General features: G+C 34.4%; 3 protein-coding genes across 7 annotated transcripts in view; 1 reads left to right on the top strand and 2 right to left on the bottom strand.

Moving 5' to 3' along the window:
- Positions 1-71: 71 nt before the first annotated feature.
- LOC107219793 lies at positions 72-7,979 on the bottom strand. 3 transcript variants are annotated; one of them, XM_015658128.2, is made up of 8 exons: positions 7,353-7,973; positions 6,084-6,611; positions 4,653-4,858; positions 4,383-4,456; positions 3,707-3,818; positions 2,941-3,003; positions 1,861-2,009; positions 72-601 (listed from the first exon to the last, which is right to left on the bottom strand). In XM_015658128.2, exons 1-8 carry the CDS (start codon positions 7,549-7,551, stop codon positions 469-471), a joined length of 1,464 nt encoding a protein of 487 aa, XP_015513614.2. In that variant the 5' UTR covers positions 7,552-7,973; the 3' UTR covers positions 72-468. The 3 variants fall into 3 exon arrangements, with proteins under 3 accessions (XP_015513614.2, XP_046586316.1, XP_046586317.1); XM_046730360.1 differs by lacking the exon at positions 7,353-7,973 and adding an exon at positions 7,097-7,283; XM_046730361.1 differs by lacking the exon at positions 72-601 and having other exon boundaries at positions 1,865-2,005; positions 7,353-7,979.
- Positions 7,980-8,676: 697 nt separating this feature from the next.
- LOC107219781 (p21-activated protein kinase-interacting protein 1-like) lies at positions 8,677-13,486 on the top strand. Its single transcript, XM_046730623.1, has 3 exons — positions 8,677-8,871; positions 10,119-10,281; positions 10,660-13,486. Exons 1-3 carry the CDS (start codon positions 8,788-8,790, stop codon positions 11,916-11,918), a joined length of 1,506 nt encoding a protein of 501 aa, XP_046586579.1. The 5' UTR covers positions 8,677-8,787; the 3' UTR covers positions 11,919-13,486.
- Positions 13,487-14,524: 1,038 nt separating this feature from the next.
- Positions 14,525-21,390, bottom strand: part of LOC107219789 (endothelin-converting enzyme 1-like) — a 45,225-nt gene continuing 38,359 nt past the window's right edge. For all 3 annotated transcript variants that reach the window (XM_015658123.2, XM_046730620.1, XM_046730619.1), the window contains one exon: positions 14,525-19,493. In XM_015658123.2, the coding sequence (XP_015513609.1) occupies positions 19,317-19,493 (177 nt within the window). In that variant the 3' untranslated portion in view covers positions 14,525-19,316. The remainder of the gene's footprint in view (positions 19,494-21,390) is intronic.

Genomic DNA, 21,390 nt, shown 5'->3' with positions numbered 1-21,390 from the left:
TATTTTCACACGGTAAAGACATTTTTTTGTAATATTATTAGATAGAGAGAAAAATAATTTTTAAAAAGCTCAAGATTTGAGACCGTTTTGAGAGTATATTTAATTCTACGATCCTTGTTCTTTATTACAGGTATTTACATCTCATTCAAATCTCAACATATCATTAGTATCAGCGACTAAGACTTACATATTACTCCTTTGATCAAGGGCATCTGGCAAGAAAAGTAAGTGTTTCTAGTAATGCTCTTTGTCTATCTCACTTCGATTTGTTGCTATAGATCGCGTAGAATATGATTATGTCATATTTTACAGAGGAACAATATACATCTATCGAGAAGATATATAACAATAATTGATCAGGATTCGGGTATAAAAAAGAACAGAATCTGATTTATTCACGAGACATGGGTGACTATCAGTTGCCAAAAAAATAATATTTAAAATAACATCATGAGAAGAGAGGTGTCTTTACAATGCAGGACCTATAGCATTGTCGTCTTCAATGTCAGGAAAAATATCACTTGATGAATCGTGTATCCTATCCATATTCTCAATCGTTGAGGCAAGTAGTCTCAAATTATCCACACCCGATATTAGCTGCCTGTAATTAAACGCACATATAATGATTTTGGGGTGACACTTGTGAAAACGAGAACAGAATGATGATTGTAATAGTAATAAACGAAATAAAACACTATGTCTAAGTGTAAATTTCGAAAAAATTGTACCACAATCTCCAAATAGCCATGAAATTTGATGTAAAGCACTTTTTTCCATATGAATTGGATGTTTGTGCAGGATTTTGAATCTAATATTTATTAATGTTGGAACTTAATTTTCAAATGTTCCAGGTAGTGACAGGGATTAATATTTTCTTTTAACCAACAGGAAGTTAAATTTCAAGTCATTATTTTTATATTCAATTTGGCTGTGTAGATATGAAAGAACGAGCGGACGGAAACTTTATGAGTCCAATTTTCATGAAATTTGGGCATCACCTCAGACTTGCTGGTTTGATCAGAGTACAATTGGCTTGTCTTAGAAAGGTTTTAACTCTGGAGTAACTTTCTAAGAAGAAAATCTTGTTATTCATGTGATCTTTAACAACTGACTCAGCACCAAACGAATCACTAACTAATCAAACGACCACTTGCAAATACAATTTCTTTTTATATCTATAATAGTTGTTGCATGTTATACATAAAAATGTTAATAATTCGATATTTAAATAGATGTTTTAAAAATTTTCATTCTGTTTTTCTTAATTCATAGTATTACGCATTTGAAATTCTGAGATTATAGTTTTGTGTCAAATTTCTTTGTATTTCTTGACCCCCTTACTGCAAACTGTTTCAGACTGTTAATTTTACACATTTTCGCTGAATCATGCGCATTACATAAACTCGTTTAAACTGTTATATTGAAATTTCCATAAGCGTAATAACGTAGTACTTATTATCATACTCTTTTAAACGCGCAATTCAGGCTTTCAAGGTGTGAAATCGATCAAAAATAGCACTGGCAGAGAATTTTTAGGCGTTACCAAGTTATTAAAAATATGACAGCCTTTGAGAACTGATTACATCGGAAATTATGGGCTCTTCAGATCTTCTGGCATGAAATTTTACTAGATTAACAATTAGTAAAACTCCTCAGGTGGATGTTACCTATTTTCGTCTCATACCAAACTTTATAGAAATTTTACAAAAGTAGATAAGTGATCAATATATTTACTTTTAAACTTTCAATGTCGGGGTAGAAAAATTAATAGGCTTTTCCTGTCTTATCCCTGACAAAAATTTCAATAAACCGAAATGTAGAATCCCAAATTCATTGTACTTGTACAATTATTTCAAATACCTTAACGAGAATTCAGCCGTAGATGCCGCAGTCTTTAGGTCGTCAGCTATTCTCCTCATACCTCGATTAGAAACATCACTACCACCACATCCAGTTTCCATCCTTAACCGAAGTTCTTCATTTTCCAACCTCAATGTCCGCATTTCTGCCTAAATCAAAGCAGAAACTAATTAAACACAGTTACATGTAAACTGTACAGATAAAAAAATCATTCATGAGTTATAAACGAAAGTGTACACAAACTCATTAAAGCACATTCGCAGTTTTTTAAATAATTAGTATGGACACTTTTTTCAACTCTTTTAAATACCTAGTATTCTCATTTCTAATGTGTAAGTAGTGCGTAAAAAAAACTTTCAAGATTCTGAACTTGACATAATTAAACACTTACTTTTCTTTCTACGTAACATCTTTCAAAATATTCGCATCTACGAATACCCAAAATTTTAAACCCTTACATAGTGTAATTTATCTGATTTCATAATTCAAGTAAACAAATTCTTTATGCCCAACACTCCCGACCAAGAATTTAGACGAGTCTGCACCGAATCAAAATAATGTGTACATGTGATGTCAGTAACAACCCTGAGAACAGAAGGAGCTTAGTTGCTCGACAGGCGTCACTCATAGCCAATCAACCAGACTATACTGATATCAGAGTGAAATTTCAATGACACATGACAATCAAACTACTTGCAATGACAACAAAACGTATTTAAACACTGGTGTTCAAGATTCCAGAGAAAACTGTCTAAATTGAGAGATATGTTGGTCAATAAAAAAGTGATAGCTTACGGTATCTACTGATACATGGACATATTCCTTATCCACGGTAATATCAATATTAATGTCACTTCAACGTGGTTCGTCTAATTGGGTGCAAGGTAGTGCCCATAGACCCACTAAGCACCTCTTATTTTCAGAGATTGTACTGACGTACCCTGTACACATAGCTTAAGATGCATGTGGGTACTATATTAAATAATTATTATTTCAGCAGGTTTCGTAGTCCTGAGATACAGAGAAAAACCAAACAAGTTTCATTCTAAAAGGATTCACCCTATAAATAAATAAACCTACCCTCAGTACTTTTATGTCCTGTTTCAAAGATGTGACAGCACTTTCTGCATTGACTGCTCTTCTCTGGAATTAAAAACATCTTACTTTTTAAGAAGGTTTGAAGAATTATTTGACTACAGGAAATTTGGATAATTCAATGTTAGAAAATCTTACATTATCCAAACAAAAACATCGTATTACAGGATTAAAGAGTATGTAAGGCAACCACTCTGTAAGGTAGAATACTCCTGTTTCTTAGAGAGATTCTTAGATTTTGTTAAAAAAAAAAATCAACCCAAGTACATTTCAGGAACTCAAATTATCATGCCTATTCCCTGATTTTCTCTTCTTCCGATCAAGTGAGCATCCTAGTGTAATAAAGTTTTAGGCAAGGTGCAGCTAAGAGAGCAAAAGTAGTAACAGATCATGAAACGATAGTCAAGAACAAGTTTATTTTTAATCACTTAGCAAAAGTGATAGCAGTTGTCAATCGTTAGTTTAGGAATCGAGGATGAAAGAGCCAAAAGAAGGAACTGTTATCATACAACTCATATTAGATAATACAAAACAATGAAACTCATTAATTGTGCAGCCAAAAGGCAAACAAATAAAACGTGGGTCTGAAAAAGCTACGCACAGCCGCAATTCTGACTATCTGTGTGACTTCATTTGATGGATGTTGCAAAGTTCGTTTTTGTTGCCTAAATTTCTATGTGAGTATTCAAATCTCTATTGTCGAAATTCCAGTAATTATTGTATTTGATCATCATTGTATTGTGTTACTCACAGTACTTCTTTTGAGATTATCTTCCACCTGTTCAATCGTTTTCTCAAGAACTGCCATTTCTTCGTGATCAATAGACCCCCTCGAGATTAATTCTGATTCCAACGACTGTATTCTGAAACAATATTTACATATAGATACTGCAGACTTCAAGCTACTTAAGCCCTTAGCAGTGTAGCAAAAATGAGATTTCCGTGCCGCTTTTGTGTCAGTAAAAAAATTCGATCGATTTTCTGTATCTCAGTATTATGGTTTTCGAGGTCGCTGAATTTGGATCTAAAATCAGATTTTCCAAATTCAAAATACTCTTCAAAATCTCGATTAAAATTTGGACATAGGTTCATTAAAAAAAAAAAATTTCGAAAAACCATGTTTTCGCCGTTTTTTTAACACTTTAAGGTAGTTAATCAAATTTTCAACCAACTATACTTTAATGAAATTAAATTTAATCTTCACCATTCGTTTCGTTACAAAAAAAAACGAAAATATTTATATACTTACGAACCCCATTATTGCTTTCAGAACGATTTTAAGAAAAAGAAATGTGTGGGGTTGTTGTCGACCCCACTCATGAGTCATGAGTTAGAAGGTAGAAAAAAAGATACATGTGTTCTAGGGTTTTAAGATGCTTTGTATCAGGTAAAAAACAATTTATAAAAACTGAATCAACTTAAACTACCTTCTGGATTGCTCGCCTAATTGCCTCTGCATGATTTCCTGTTCTCTCCTCAGTCGTTCATTTTCCAAAATAAGCTGAAACAAAACCATGCAAACTTTCCTTTTATAAACGAAATTTGATTGAGTTGTTGAGTTTCACATGCAGCTAGATTTATGCATCATAAAATGATAGCAAATTTCTTGCACAGATACGTCACTAGCAAACAGCACAAATGGTACTACTATTTAAAAAAAAAATTGATTGTAAGTCTAATTGAATTCAAATCCTTACCCTCTGATTAATCTGTTCGGGGGAACCTGGACTGTGGCAATTTTCAACTGGTAAACTAGTTCTGTTATGGATTGGACCATCGCTCAAGAAGTCAGGCAAAGACTTTGCGACTTCCGTTTCACTAGTTTGAGAACTATTTCGTAAGGCCCCGTTGGTATTGCCAACATTAGCTTCGACCAAGGGTAATTGCAGGTCGAATGGGAATCCTGAGAACAATGAGACTTGTATAAAGTATGTGGCTGGAAAAAAAGTGTCACGTCATTTTACAACCTGTTTTATCTAAGGAAGGATCTGTTTACATATATGTAAAGGGTTTCAAGAGATTGTTTACTTATAATAAAAGAAAAAAACCTGGAGTTGTGGCACTGCTTTTGATGCCTTCAGTAGATTCAACATTTCACACAAATTTCATCAAAATTTACAAAATATTTAGAAACTATCTTGATGTAGAAACACTGTAAGTAAATATAAGCAATATTAAATTCGTAGTTACTATCAGTTACTTTATTTCCTCTTTGGACAACTCAGTTCAAACTTCCAAAGTGGCTTCAAGCACAGTTTACATAAGATGTTTTAATTATGCATTCAGGACTCTGACACGACAAAGTAAAAAATATTGTAGACAAGTTTGGAGAAAATATTTTTGAAACAAAATGGCGTATTTGATAAAAACATAAGTTAGATAATTGTGAAAATAATTGTGAACCTTAAATTGTCAACATTATCTGGTGAAAATGGCAAATTCATAACTTTGACAGTACTTCTGTATTGTCAATTCATGGATTTACTTTATGATCGGACATTATGATCGGACTTGGGGCTTTACACCTCGATATTTGGTGTTTCCCGTCTCTCTTTTCCACGACTAATGAAGCTTCAACAGCATCTATCCCATTTGTACTCACGTGACTTACGCTAATTTCGTAGTGTTGTTGGCGCATATTAAATCGACTAACTATTGTAACATCATCAGTACATTTTAAAACTGCTAACTTCACGAGTTTTCTCCTAATCGTTTTATGTATAGAGCTTATCTATCATGATATGAATGTGGATACTAGATCTTATTTTTGCTTCATTTAGCAGTCGGTAAACCTTGTGTCAGGACTCCATCCGAATACGTAATCAATTGCATCATCAGTGAATATTAAATTTTTTCTTAATAGGAAGAAAGGTAGAAGACTTAATGACTTGACCAGATTCAAAACTTATTTATCCCTTTGGAAGATCAGATTCATGATCAACAGTCTTTTTAAATATTTTAAGCTGAAAGTCTTTAAAATTTTGTTTGACTTCCAGATTATATTTTGTCACGCATACCTTAATTACTTATTCTTTATTTCTCAACGAGAAATCTTGCTGAGGTAATTTGCATACACCAAAAAATAAAAGCAAATTATTCTCACAGAGTAATAACAATGAACAACTAACCAACAGGTCCAGACCAAGTGGTTGGGTCGACATTACGTCTCTCAAGATTGGGCAAGTTCAATGCTCTGGGTCTTGCGGCGTTGGGAACGGGTAGTTCGGGTTGTCCTCGTTCTTCTCTGTCTCCCCGTTCCCCCTTTTCTAAACTGATTGTAAGATCAAGGGATAAATCACCCAGATTTTCAAGCTGACGTTTTTTTGGGTCGTTCCACTGCTTCTTGGATCTCTGTTCCATGCTGTTCAACGCAAAGTCTGGAAGATTGTCGATTTCCAAGCTTGGTTGAACGTTTGCATCGTGGTTCAAATAGCATTGTTCAATAACTAAATGATCTTGTACAAAGTCTGGTAATTCGACTGGATTTCTTGGATATACTCCTGCTTCGTTATTCGAACAAACTGCTTCGGCTTTAGCTGAAGACGGTAGGTAGACTTTTGGTCTAGCTCCTGTGTGTTGATGATTTGTGTGTAAGTCACTTTTTAAAAAGTACTTAAAACTGAATGGATTTTCTTTCTTGCGGGGCAAATCTGATGCTGCAAAGAGAAAATAGGATTGATAATACAGGATTGTGCATTCTTTTGAGAAATCATATGAATGGAAAATTGAAGAACTATACATTACAGTTTTGATTCTGAATTCTATTGATTTACTTTGGGTTAGTGTAAGTTGCTGAATACTTCTCACTGAAATCGAAACCATTTTATAACAATGATCTAAGAAGATCTGACATTAGCTTGACTAGGTAAGTCAGACAGGATTGGTGGAAGCGTTTTAAAAAATTCGCCTTCTTGACAATTCATAGGATTGAATATGTCATGAAATATGATCGATGTAATTAATTTGATTCCACGAGTCTGGGTCGTTTATCACCATCTGAGTCATTCCGGTGACAATAAAAAATTTCAACACAGAAGATGACGTAGTCTGCATCAGATGGTTGAATCGGGTCCTTTGGTATAAACATTTCATTGAAATATAACAAGATTGGTAAATTCAAGATAATAGTATAAACACTCACGATAAAAACAACCTACGAAAACTCGTTCGCACATAAAATTTATAGCTTTAAAAAGTTATCATAATGGATGTTATTTGATAATTAAGTTAATATAACATTCTTGACAATGTTTGAGGACAATACGAAGTGAAACAATTCGTTATAATTAGATAACCAATTTATGATTAGCTTTCGTTTTTGTTTAATAGTCGCCTTGAACTCGATCTGTCATCTGCAAATAACGCGCATTTGATTACAACAAAGCATCGAACCTAACCTGTAGAATGACTAGCGCCGGTCTTCTCCTTTTCAGATTGCAGCGGTTGGCCTCCAATTCCAAGGTCAGGCCCGGGGCGCTTGGGAATAGGAATATTCTCATCTTCGGATGAAGATGACATTTTGCGCTGGGAGCGAAAACTCGAAAATCCTTGTGACGAATCTTCCTTATCATTACCCTCCGCCCTGCCCTCCGCCATTATGCGTGAGTAGTGTCATGTAATGTGGTGGGGGGAAAAAGACGGATGCCATAGAGAAAATACCAAGATTAAAGTCATTCGCGGCTGTCCTACTAGTGGTCCTACTACGAAAGTACATAGAACTTATTGTCATGTTTTCTAAACGTCAAATCACCACTAGCGGTCAGCCAAATCCCCAAATTCAATCTATGTGAAGTTGGCCTGCGACCTTCGAATTTCTTGGAAAATTTTTCGCCAAAAAAATGCTCGCAAATTGCTCTTAATTTCATTATACTTTCATTATTTGCTCCCACGCGGTTTTCGAGAAAATCGAAAAACAACTAAAATGCATAATCGGGATTCGAATCCATAGGTTTGTTCGTGCTAGCTACACTTTCTACACTTTCGTGGGGAGCATAAGGCTTGCTCGTGCTAGCTACACTTTCTACACTTTGGTGGGGAGTGTACACTTGCGCGTTCGTTTTAGCGGACGTGACGTCGAACGTGGCGCTGTTCGTTTTACAAATGTCACTAGACGTTCGTTACACTTTTGGCCGTGTTCGTAAATTGACTGACAGTACTGAAAATTCCCTAGGACAGAGTCAGAGCTATTCACAAACTTGGAAGCGCAAAAAAGATAAAATATTGCTGACAGTACTGTCAGTCAATTTTCGAACACGGCACAAATGTTAATTAGACTATATAATAATAACTGAAGCATGGAGACTAGAGGTAAGGAGTCCGAACGCAATGCTAGCCAAATGGTCGGTGAAAGTGATAAACGATCCACGGATTGTAACCGCCTGGCAGCGCCACCACTGCGGGCTATGTCAGCGTACCCTATTCGTAACCAGGGGCTAGTATCGCTTGCGAATACATCCCGAACTACAATATCTTTCATCACTTTCACGAACCACTTTTCGACGATTCCGCCATATGCGTTTGGACTCCTTTACTCTAGTCTCCATGAACCGAAGTTTCACAGTAGTGTATGCGTGCCCCACGCATGCGCGACTAAACGAAGACAGCGGTGCACTACACAACTTTCTCTTTCTATTCTGCCATAGACTTCTCAGAATTCTCAGCCCGGTCACGCGGTCTATTCTATGGGCAATCTCCGTACTCCCACGGTCTATTATATGTCTATGGTCGTGCCGCTGCTGAGGGCTGCTAAGGGCCACGTGAGTGAGAGCAATATCAGTTGTTGTCAGTTGTTACAGACGTTACGTTTGTCACATGTAGGCTTTAAATTTAAAAATGACGACGTTAGATAATATTGAAATTATAATAGGAACATACGAACAGTTCTTACTAGGTTACGGAGTAGAAACCAGTGACGATGTGAGTAAACTTGACCTAATTAAGGCATGTCAACATTTTTTAGGTTAAGACGGTACGCTCGTCAATTTCGACCCCTGAAATATATTAATACTGAAAAGCTTGCCGTAACGCGGCGTTGCTCGAGATAGTGTCGTCGAGAAGATAAAATATTGGGAGGATTTTGTCCTACTCAGATACTTTTTTTTGATTGACAACGAAAGAGATGGAGTTACGAGGACACCATCTCTTTCATTAATTGGGGAAGATATTTCTATCTTTGTTTAACCTTTACGTTGGGATATGCGTTATAGTGAGGATAGACTGGCGGCACGTCTTTTGTACACTGTGTGCTTATCAGTATTGTTACATATTTCCAAATGTCGAAGTTCATGTATCTCAAACACAAAAAAGGGCTTAATAGCCCCATTCTATACGCAATTCTGATTTTATGGTTGAGATATGTGAGATATTTGGAGATATGTACATCAACGTCGAAATCGACTAGGCATCCCTTTCAGTGATGAAAGTCATGACTTGAAATAGATAATTTAGTGCTAGGTATGTTCATTGAAAAATAAACTGAATGGATATATGTGTAAATTTTGGATCACGGCATATACTTTCAGAACTAGATTGGAACTAGTTAAATTAAGATTGTGAGATCAATGCATTTCTTGAAATATTTTTTACGACACTTGGGTGCAATCTAGTTCAAAATTCATGTAATTTCATTAAATTATTTATTTATTGTATGTATACGAGCGTACATCCATTGAACAAAATTTATAAAATGTATAGGTAGTAGAATATAGAAATAACAGAAACAATAGGATTACAGACAATCAAAACAGGCATCCACAGCAATTTTTTTAAAGAAGGAGATAGACATGTTCTCCAGATCAATCCATATGCTATTCGTATTTGCTAAATTGCTTAATTGCACCGAAATGGACTTAGCCAGGTAGGTGTTAAACAGGACTGGTGCCTGGAAAATGATGTCGTTTCTCATAGCCAATGCATGTGGAATGTGAAGGTGAAACATCTTGAATTCTCAGGAGTAGAATCGATTTAGTTATTAATAACTTTGTATCGGAATAGTAGGTCTTGGTAGTCTCTATAGGAGGACAAGCTGGGGATATTTAAATGTTTACCAATCTCAGAGTCGTCGTGATCAAAAGGTCTCATGGGATGATTAGTTTTATACAAAGCGTACTTGAGGAGCTGCCCTAGTCAGTAAGTTAAAATATTTCTGAATATTTTCGCTTCAGGGATTCAAATTGATCCGCAATTTTGCTACCCATACTCATCAGGCTAGCATCAGAGATCTTGCTAGCAGCAGACATTATCTAGCATCCGCTGGAGCTGATGATTCAATTTACTTGTACAATATGCAGAACAGAATGGAAACTGGCAAATTGACTCATCACAATGGTAAATTACATTAATTTCAATAATGATAAACTACAATGGAATTTAAACATTATTATAACAAATTCTATACTATTACCATTAATTTACTATTCTAGCATTAATCATAATAGGTTCAGAAGAACAAATTTCGTATCATCAAAGTATAATATGATTTCTTGTCTAAACCAGTCGGAAAATTTCCGAAAGAATGCATTGTTTGACATACCCCTAAATCCATTACGTCTTCAGTTATTATTGCATAAAAATTTATTTATGAAATTTTGCTTACTAACTCATAAAGCAAGACAATTTATCCCGTTAACAGATATTTGCCATCGAGATACACAATTCATCGATGGACCTATATATCCTGATATATATTGTTTCTGTTACATCTAGATACAGTGAACAGTATTGCGTTTACACCAAATGCTTCGCACATTCTGACGTGTAGTACAGATGGAAGCATAGCGGCAGTTCGCTGTGGCAACTGGAAGCTGGAAAAACATTGGAAAAATGCACACAAAGGTTCTTCAGTCAATACAATATGTATTCATCCGTCGGGTAAACTTGCCTTGTCCGTTGGTAGTGATGGTGTACTCAGAACTTGGAATTTAGTTAAAGGCAGACAAGCCTATGCGACTAATTTAATACCAAAGCTAGGACCATATGCAAAAAATATAACAGTGACGAAGTGGAGCCCAGATGGGACAAAGTACCTGATTGCCACAAATTCGATGCTCATTCTGTATTCTGTTGAAAACGCCGGAATCATTCACGAAGCGAAATTTGAGTGTAGGGTCACTTGCGTTGAATTTCACGATGACTTGATTATCATTGGTCATGATAACGGGCAAGTTCAATTGTACAATTGGGAGAGTCCTCCAAAGAGTTATTTAAAAATTGCCCATGATTCTAGAGTGAAAGCTATAGCTTGCTCTGATGATATTATTGCAACTTCATCTAGTTCTGGCGAATTGAAAGTGTGGAGGCTCACAAAAAACAGTTTAAATTTATTGGCGACTGAGAATTGTGGAGCGAGGATAACTTGTATGGTATTAGCAAGAAAGTTTGCTAACCAGAAAGTTAAACAGGAAGTATCAATTATAAATGAAAATCAGACTGTAGCAACAAAGAAAAATATTTTTAAAATTCGCCAAGAAGTTATCATAGAAGTTGACAATGATGAAGTTTCGAATGAAATAGTGGATAATTCTTTCAAAAACTTAAAACGGAATCCGAAATCTAAATCTGTCACATCAGCAGATATTCGAAAGATGAATAGTTTATCCCAGAACGTAAGAAAAAAATCAAAGATTATTGAAAAAGTTTCTCCATTTACTGAACGCAAAAAAAAAAATAAGGGGGCATTAAATATAGATAGTAAAAAACTTAAATTACAGGGTCATCAAGAGACTGAAAACTCTGTACTAGACGCGACCAATACAAAAACTATGTCGAAAGATTCGGTAAATACAGAAATTAAAATAAAAAAGAAACAAGAGGAAGCGGAAAAAATTCCAGATCTAAACAGTACAATAAATTTAATATCCCCTAGTGCTAAAAAAAGAAAAAGCCTTACGAAATTGAACCCTGCAACGAAAGTAATTAAAAAAGCGTCAAAGAAGTTGAAAAAAAGAAAAATAATGAGACAATAATATGACATTTTGTATTGTATGAATAAAGTATCATTTTTGTTCTTCCAAGTATTGTATACATTTTCTTGTACAACATTGTGATGCTTGCTAAGAGAAATAGCTTATCTCTTTAATTACGTTAGAAACATCTTATTTCAGCAATTATGTTAAAAACAGTTTGAGTAATAATTTTACGCATTTTGCGATAAGTAACTTAATATTTTTAATGCACTTTCTGCCACGGTTTCTGGTATTCTCAAATTCCGGAAATGAATGTCGATTGAATCAAAGCTTAGACACCAAATAGCGTAACTCCGAACTGTGAGTTCATTCCTGGATAATATAATCCTATCTAAATGTTCTGTAAGAATAAATCGTATTTTTGCCGCTTTGAAGTGTATGCTGTGTAAACAACTTGCTACTCTTTGTAGCGATTTATATTCATGTTCAGGTCAGAGTTTTGTATTTAAATTCCCACATGATCGAAGTAATTTATCTGTAAATTTTCGTCAATAATTATTCAAGTGTATTTGTTATGTATCTATTCTGAATATAATACCTGAACTTGAAACTACTTGAATTAACACCAATAATTGTCTTTAACACTAGCTTCGTTTAACAAAATTGTAATAATATCCTGCAACTTCCACTGCAGGTCTATAATGTCTGAAGTTTAGCAACACATTAGTCGCATGGTTTTATTATGCACATATTGTTTACGGGGATGCTATAGTCAGTCCTTACCTACTGTGGTAATGTCTTCTATCTGGAATTTGGATATTATCAAAGGCTGTGCATTGCAACACAAAAAGGGTATAAAAGCCATATTCTGTGTGCCATTCCAAACAAAAACACTAATACATTTTTGCGTAAAATCGGAATGTATTGGTGTGATTTTGTTCAAACAGATCTTGTTGTTATTCCTTTTTTTTGCATTCCTGGTTTGTGCACTTTCATATTTAGAGATATTTAAGTCCCATTTAGAAATGGAATATGCATCCCCTTGATGGATCATGATGACACTATGCATACCTCCTTGAAAATGACTATGATTTTTCTACTATTTCACGACACCAAAGACTTGACATTCCTAATTTGCAGGAGAAAAGTTAATTGCTATTAATCTCCAAATATGCCCCAAACAATTTATTTTTACTAAACTTTACTTTACTTCAGAAATTACTAATTTGCGTGCCAAATTTATAATTTTTATGTTAAAAAAAGATGTGTTTGACAAAGAGTAGTGAATACACAAATTGCGAATGTGTATAAACATTCCTAAAATGTGTATGCTATTTGCTTCATTCATTTTTAAAGTTATGCAAAAGTTGATATTTATAAAATCACAAATAGTACACCGTTACGTCCTAGCCGATAACTACAGTGGTACCCTCTCTGCGCCCTACTTTTACCAACGTGCAGTTACCATAAAAGAGCCTTACGTACTCTTATCATAGTTCTTAGACCATTACCGACATACACAATGACCGTCGTAACGTACAATACCCTTGTATCGATAGTTCTCACACTCTATATTGCCAGTCTTTTTTCATCAGTCAAGTTCGTATCTATAAAGCATTAAGGGATCGTCTCAGTGTGACACTCCGAAAAATCACTGATTTTCGCGAATTTTTTTTTTTAATGTTCACATAAACTAATCGGTCCGGTTTTTTTTTCATAAATAAATACGTTTATAAAGAATACAAAATGATTTTTTTAAAGTTTATTTATTGAGTGCATCATTGTTGTATAAATTGTTGTAATTTCACGTGAAAAAAAAAGGTGCTGCACGGTTTCCACGATGACGGCCGCAATTTTGATCTGAAAAAAAAATTTCAAACAGATTATTGATCTGTAGGAAAGTCGCTATCGCGCTATGGAAGGTTTTTTTTTTTCTTTCAAATTTGACAAAATGGCGGCGGTTTGAACAAAAAGTGTCGAATGTGGCCCTTTTTTTCGACAGTTTTTCGTAAAAAAAATAGGAAGTTTTCAAAAAAAAAAAAAAAGCTTCCATAGCGCGATAAAGAATGACGTTTAAAATGTTCTCCCGAAATTGGAACTAGATATCTTTAAAACTCTTCCTTTGAGAGTGGAAACCGTTTTGAAAAACACCATTCTGAGAAAAACGCGTTTAAAGATTGAAGTTGGAAAAGTTTATATAAATCGTTTACTTACGATCAATCGGCGATGCCAGGTCTTGATTTTTTTCTTGGGGATTTCTCTCGTACGTCTATCCGTGGTAGATGTCAAAAACGAACTGAAATGCTTGGACAGTTTATTCTGCAAGGTTATAGAACCTAAGCACCTTAGTACTCGCGCAGGTAGAAAACCCGTTCCCTTTCTACAAGAAACGCTGTAGCGACCGTAATAATTTGAATTTCGATTTAAAAATTTGAGAGAATGTTTAGAACAGTGTATACTATACGATAATGCAAAAAAAAAGAACAATTTTTTGAAAATTTCACACTGAGACGATCCCTTAAGCAGCGCATATACAATTTTCATGGTCCTTTCAACATTAGCTTGCACATTATAACCCCTAATATAGGATCTTAGCTGCAATGACTTAAAGCAATAAACACTTGCAATAGATTTCAATCTCATCGTGATCTCATCACTGATTTAAGGTAACACCATAGACTAAACACAGGAAGCGCGTGAAGAGAAATAATGCATAGTTCATAAACACAGAAGGCCTTATTCTCAGAATTAGGGATAGCGCCTATGTTTTGACGACGATGCGACCAATTAGCGCTTCATCGCTTTCCTCCCTAAATCAATCATCTCACGCTACACCCCGGCATGATATTACTCACTAACCAGAAACCTTACCATCAAGTATTAATCAGCCTCAGCCAATCACTTTAGACCCGCGAGAAAACGCGACTTTTTTCAACATACTTTTCCATCAATTCAACCCTGATTCCGAACAGGGAGCAGAAGAGATTAAAATGTCGAACAGGACGGTACAGATCAGAACTTTCCAGAAATCATAGGATCAAGTCATAGAATAATTTAAAGTCACAAACTGTTACTAACAATAAGTCTCAGAGTTTCTGAATTAATAAGTGATCACCATCAGTTTGTACAGTAATTGTAAACCTGAATATCGAGAATATGAAAGGCATTGTGTACATAAATGTGCATTAAACCCAAGTGTTGCTATCAATAATTATTTCAATCACGCATAGTGATGGTTGGCTGTACCCAAAACTTAACAACCTCTTCGAATTTGGGTGAGCTGAACGAGAAGACCTGAGGAGCTGATCAGCAGATTTCCGAGATTCATATACATCGAACTAATACGTAAGTCAAGAGCATAACTAAATCACTTGCTCAGCGAATCAGAATCAACTCGCAATGTTTCTCTCAGAATGTAACACACTGCGCCATTATAGGCCTCTGACTCCTCAAACAAGAAAGTTTTGTATTGTAAAAAAGCAAGGTTATACACGAGACATAATTTCACATAATCTCATTGATATCGATTACATACCTGATTTATAGTCATTAGTTAAATCTTATTTTGAACACGTCTAAAATTAGCAGAAATATCGATAAGATGATTTTAAAGAAACTGCTAAGATAATATCTTTTTAACGTAACTGCTCAAATAAGATTATTCTAAACTAACTTGACTATTGAGATAAGATGCTTCTAATCTAATTCAAGAGATAAGCAATTGGTAGGTATCGATTAGTGTCAAGTTTTATTCTTAGAACGTACAAAGCAGTCTTTAGATAATAATAGCTTATAACAGGTATAATTCATTTATAAATTCTACGTTTATTAAATTTATCATTATTACTCTTGCACATATATTTATCACAGGTGTAGTTTGCACAATATCGAATGAACCTTTTTCTATTCTATAAATCTACGTGTAATATCTTTTTATAGCGAATATACCCAGCGTGTTAGATTTTGGCCGCGTTAATCGAGCATTTCCTACTTGCAAGCCGGTCAAAATCTAATATGCCAAACACATAGTAGCCTAAAAGGGTTCTTGTAAGATATATGTCCTATTGCTTTGGAACGTGTCCCAAGTTAAAGTTAGGTGTACTTAAGTAACAATCAGTGAGCTGAGTCTACATTACGAAACAAAAAGCCACCAACCCTATGAGAACGTTGCTAGTCCCTGTACAAGAGAATAACATTCAATTAAAACTATACTTCGAATTTAGGCTAGATTAGGAGAAAGTATATACAACTGTAATGTATAAACTAACCTCAGGATGCGGTAAAAGTGTAACGATTTATAACAAATCGCATATATAAGTATGAGGACAGAAAATACAGTACTTTTTGGCTTCTGAAATGCGAGAAATGTTGGAATATTAACTCGTGTCAAAGAACCACACATTTTTTGACCATTTTTGGGATATGAGTAACTTTCTTGAATGCCTCTACAAAAGAGCGATACACCGTCGAAATTTCAACTTTTTCAGTTCGTTTGTTTTTTTAATATAGAAAGAAAAAGAGTGAGTTTTCTCGGTTGGTAAAGGTAAGAGTACTACATGACCTTAATCCTATCCCTGATCATATCATAGAGACATATCATCTGATAAGTTTCGAACACTAGTTAGTACATATATTAGTAGTTTCAAACTTTATATACTATTAATATAACTAGATGCCAGTTTTAAGCCAGTCATACTGGTACATTTTTTTGAAGATAGATTAAAAAGAATTTATTATTATATTATTGTGTCGAGAAAGTATTAAATTTTCAAATCTGAAATTCAAAATACAAGTCATATTCTTCAGTATTGATCGATTGCCCATTGTGTTTTTCAGTCCAATTAACAATTAATCCTGCACCGGTTATGTGTTTTTTTGGCTACGCCGGCCATCTATCACGATATCGTTCTATGCCATTTTTAACCCGCTTAGGAGTGTACGAAAGTTCTAACAAAATGCATGGAATTAGTGTGAAATTTTTACTTGATGGACCAATAGTTTGCATTACAACAATTTTAGTTGTTTACCAAATATGCATTTTTAAACATTGGAAAACTTCCGAGATACCGAGAAACCCAAGTCAGGCGTAACGATACCGTTACAGATAGCTGGCGTAGGGTTAACCATCATTTCAAGGTTGACAATATTTATTAAGTTGAATGGCTTCTTGAATTAATTTACTTCATTAAAATATTATAGATTGCTGTTAATAAAAAATAAATGAATGTGCGGTTTTTTGAAAACCAACCACACTTCCCGTCTTCATAAGCTTCAGATTTTCCAATTAAATTGGAAAGCGCTATTTCCGGTAAATGGTGTTTTTTATTTTAAATTCCGACATTTAAGTAAAAAGAAAAGTATGGGCTTTGGGCAATAAAAGATTTCTGCTTACTTTAACATTGATGTACGTTTTTTTACTCCCAAAAATCGAAAAACAGGGTTTGTGGAATTTCGGTCTGTCAGTTTGTGGTTTTGTTCGTCAGATGAACTCTGTAATTGTAGGTAACCGCTTGTTTTCGGTTGCCTTTAAGACTCTAAAAAAGCTGCAAATAAATCCTTCTTTATAAAAAAAAAACCTATTCCCAAATTTACGAATGAACGAGGGGCTATTCATTGATAGTTAGGGAGCTGACTGCCATTTTGGTAAATGATTTGTTCGTCTTTCATATCGATAAGGATGAAAGTTCAGATCAATACAAATCGATTTGGTCCAGGTAATTAAGGTCCTACATCCCTGCGTTTTTGAGTTACAGCGCTTCACAAATGTAAAAAAAAAAGGGTATTAAATCATGTGTTCGTGTCTGCCTCTTGGACTGATGGTCAGAATCGTCCTCAAAATGTTGAAAATCCAGAGACAGACATACAGGGCCCTGCATTATCACGGGACGTAGTTGTAAAAATTTAAAAAAAACTCTACTAAATCATTTGTTCGTCGTTCTAGTTGCGTCCATTCGATTCAATAGGGCTACCCGAATACAAAAAAAAGTTGGCAGACATTTTGGTCACTGATTTTGAGGTGTACCATTTTTTGAAGTTCACGCAGAATCAAGGGAAAGTGGGTATTACGGCTATTTATTGTTGGTATTAATAGTTTTAGTATTATTATATTGTTCAGTCTTTTTTATTGGATCCAATAAAAAAAAAGAAAAAAAACCAGTTTATTACAACATCAGAAGACGCAAATAAATTTAAGGATGTATGTCGTTGATCGTCCCAGCCAAAAATTGTATACATACGATCAGACTTTTCGTACTTTGTTACTTTATAAAAATCTGACAAAAATCAGCAACATTCGGCATGCTATGAACAACAATCATCAATAATAATATTGCCCAAAAGTTATTAACCAAATTGTTTAAACAAATAATTATTTAACAATTTATTATATATGTATAGGTATATACCTGCACATATATCTATGTATAGGTATGCCCCAACTCTCTACGGAGTTATAACGTTCTCACTTTCTTCTCTCTAAGAAAGAAAGACAAACTATACAGTTCATTTTATACCTGCGGGATGGCAGGTAACAGATTTAGAACCCGAATTTTTGAAATATGTTTTTAAAATTGTTCCTGTCGGTTGCCTGTATGTAACATTAATTATTTTTATTAACATTTTGTAGGCGCAGAATTTTTTACTTGTGGCTTGGCGCGAGCGTAGAGTTAAAAAAAATTTATATTCAAATGGTCTGCATTTGGAAAATCAGGGGTCTGGATGTCTGCCTCTGGATTTTGATCGGTTTGAGGATGATTCTAACCATCAGTCCAAGAGGCAGACATGAACAAATGATTTAGCATACCCTTTTTTTTTAAATTTTTTAAGCGCTGTCAATTGACAACGCAGGCCTGTCATGGTGGCAGACCCGGTCCTTAATGTTTCTTATGGTACAAAATTTGATATTAATAATGTCTGCCAGATGAACAAATCATACAGAAATTTTGGCACCGAGCTCACTAGCTATGAGGCTACATATAAGTATCCAAGACGACACGATCGCTATTGAAAACTTTGGCAACCTTCGGCGTCGTTGGCGTCGCGGCGTCGTCTCTCAGCAGTCTTTATCTTCTTATGCAAATCTCACAGAGAAATTACTCACTATCGGTGAACAGCCCCTCGCGGACGAATTAAAAACCATGAGGCCGGGAAGTGTCCTCGACTTTTACAGAATTACCCAAATATATAATTTTCAAAAACATTCATTTCTGCTTCTCGAATTTATATTGAAAATGAAAAAAACAAGATCATATCAGTCACAATAACGCTGTGCACCATTAGAAACGACATTTTGCATTCACTTGGAACCACTAAATTAGATTCGTCTAGGTGCATTATAAAACCCCTCACAAACAAAAGCGAAACAAAATTGAACTCTGAAATAGGTTTTATTGTATAATATCCTGATTTTTCAGTGTTCTTGCGGAGCTGATTTTGTTAGGATATTTCTTCACCTGCAAGCTACCACAATATGCACTTATGATGTGGATTCATCGGACTTTCAGTCGGACAATGCCATGCTCTTGCGAATTCTGCATTGTTCGAAAGTGTGCCTATGACACGGAAGTGGTTAGGCGCATGGACGCCTTCTATCAGCTTTGATTTCAGAGCGCCGGTCGTATAATTTCCACACCAAACCTGAATAACATATTTATAAAATATTAGCTTCTTTTGTTAGTTTCAGAAAAATCAGTTCGAAAATACGATTTCAAAGAAATCTTGAAGTATATAACAAGGTATATCATTGTGAGGAAATTGTTGCATTAATTTGAAATCAGTCTTTCAAATTATAAAGATAAAGAAAGTTTTGGGTGCAAAATAAAAATGAGTCTTGTGGCTGTAACAAGAAAATTCAGTATGTATTATTATTCTTTTTGATTATGGTCACCAATTTAATGCTGGTGCAACAATGAATTGATGTTGAGGTTTTCTTCAATTGAGAAATTGTAAAATACATAAATAAATTTAACATTGCGATAACCAGAAAATGTAACATTCATAATTATAATGGCATTAAATAGTTACTTTTTATCTATTATCATAGCTTTCAGCGTGCCACTAATGCTACATTCTTTTGTCACTACTTTTGACAATTGCCTCTATTTGACGCTGTTTTAAACAGTTGCTACTAAATGCTAGTATGTTCATTTTTCTCCAAAATTTTTTTGGTACTGTAATCGTCGTGCGTGAATTATTGACCCTTGCTTGTGAAATAAATTGTTGTCATTTATTTATTTATCTATTATTACCAATTTTTCCTTCATATATAAAGTGTACATAAGAAGGACGTATAGAGGGCAATAAGTGCCCATACATAGGTTGGTTCTGATAAAATGAGGTAAAAAAAAAAGAGAGAGAAGAAAAAAAAAGACAGAAAGAGGATAATAAAGAATATAAAATAAATAGATAAATTATTTCCAAGTATTCAATGAAGTGTGCGAGACAATACCTCATCAGATTATATTAACATAATAGATCAACAGTCAATTATATTGTGTGTAGTTCTAAAATTTTGCATTATATAGGAGTATCCTTTATCACAGCGAATATATTTTTTATAGTTTTTAACAGTTTAGTCTATCGCAAGATTTATTTTTTATCCTTTAACTTTTTTTTAGCAGGTTATGACTAAAAACTAACACTTTATGATCATTTGGAAGTTCATTGAAATATTTTATTGTATAATCTTCGTAGTTTCTTTGCCCAATGTTCAAAGTATGCCTGGATAGCTGTATACTTTTGAAGCGTGTATTTTTAGTATTTCGTGCGCCTTCTATTCTAAATTTGTTGTATGGGTACAGTACCAATTAGTCGGAAAAAATTTGCTTGAGATCCAAAGTCTATCGTGATCCTGTTGACCAACTCCAATTATTTTTATTAGTCTACTTTGAAGTCTCACAAGGGGAGTGTCAAACTTGGGAATCACAGATTTCCATCACTTTTCTGTATATTGTAGGGCAGAGTCCTCTCAATAAATATATAAAGCGGCAAGACGCCATTCGTTTTTATTATTGAGAAATTTCAACTCAAAGTTCTATATGTAACTTAAGTAGAAGGAACCTTTTTACCAGTTGCAGCAATAGTTCCGTGGCGTAGCGGTAACGCTCTTTCTTACTGAGGGACCGAACGGCTGTTCAAGTTCCGTTAGAGGTGCTTTTTTTTTTTTTTTTTTTTTTATAAATTATTTAATACAAAAATAAATAATTAATAATTAATATTTCTATAAATTATTTTTTTATTTTTAAGTTAGGAAAAAATACAAAAAATGATAAAAATAGGATTTGTAATAATTATAATAACAAAGTAATCAATATTATCAAAAATAAAGTCGCTCAGTAAGCAAGAGCGTTACCGCTACGCCACGGAACTATTGCTGCAACCGGTAAAAAGGTTCCTTCTACTTAAGTTACGTATAGAACTTTGAGTTGAAATTTCTCAATGATAAAAACGAATGGCGTCTTGCCGCTTTATATATTTATTGAGGGGACCCTGCCCTACAATATATATAAAAGTGATGGAAATCTGTGATTCCCAA

This window comes from Neodiprion lecontei, chromosome 2 (assembly GCF_021901455.1).
Source record: "Neodiprion lecontei isolate iyNeoLeco1 chromosome 2, iyNeoLeco1.1, whole genome shotgun sequence".
Classification (NCBI taxonomy): domain Eukaryota; kingdom Metazoa; phylum Arthropoda; class Insecta; order Hymenoptera; family Diprionidae; genus Neodiprion; species Neodiprion lecontei.
The sequence above is the reverse complement of the archived record's forward strand: the minus strand, read 5'-3'. Positions and strand labels throughout refer to the sequence as shown.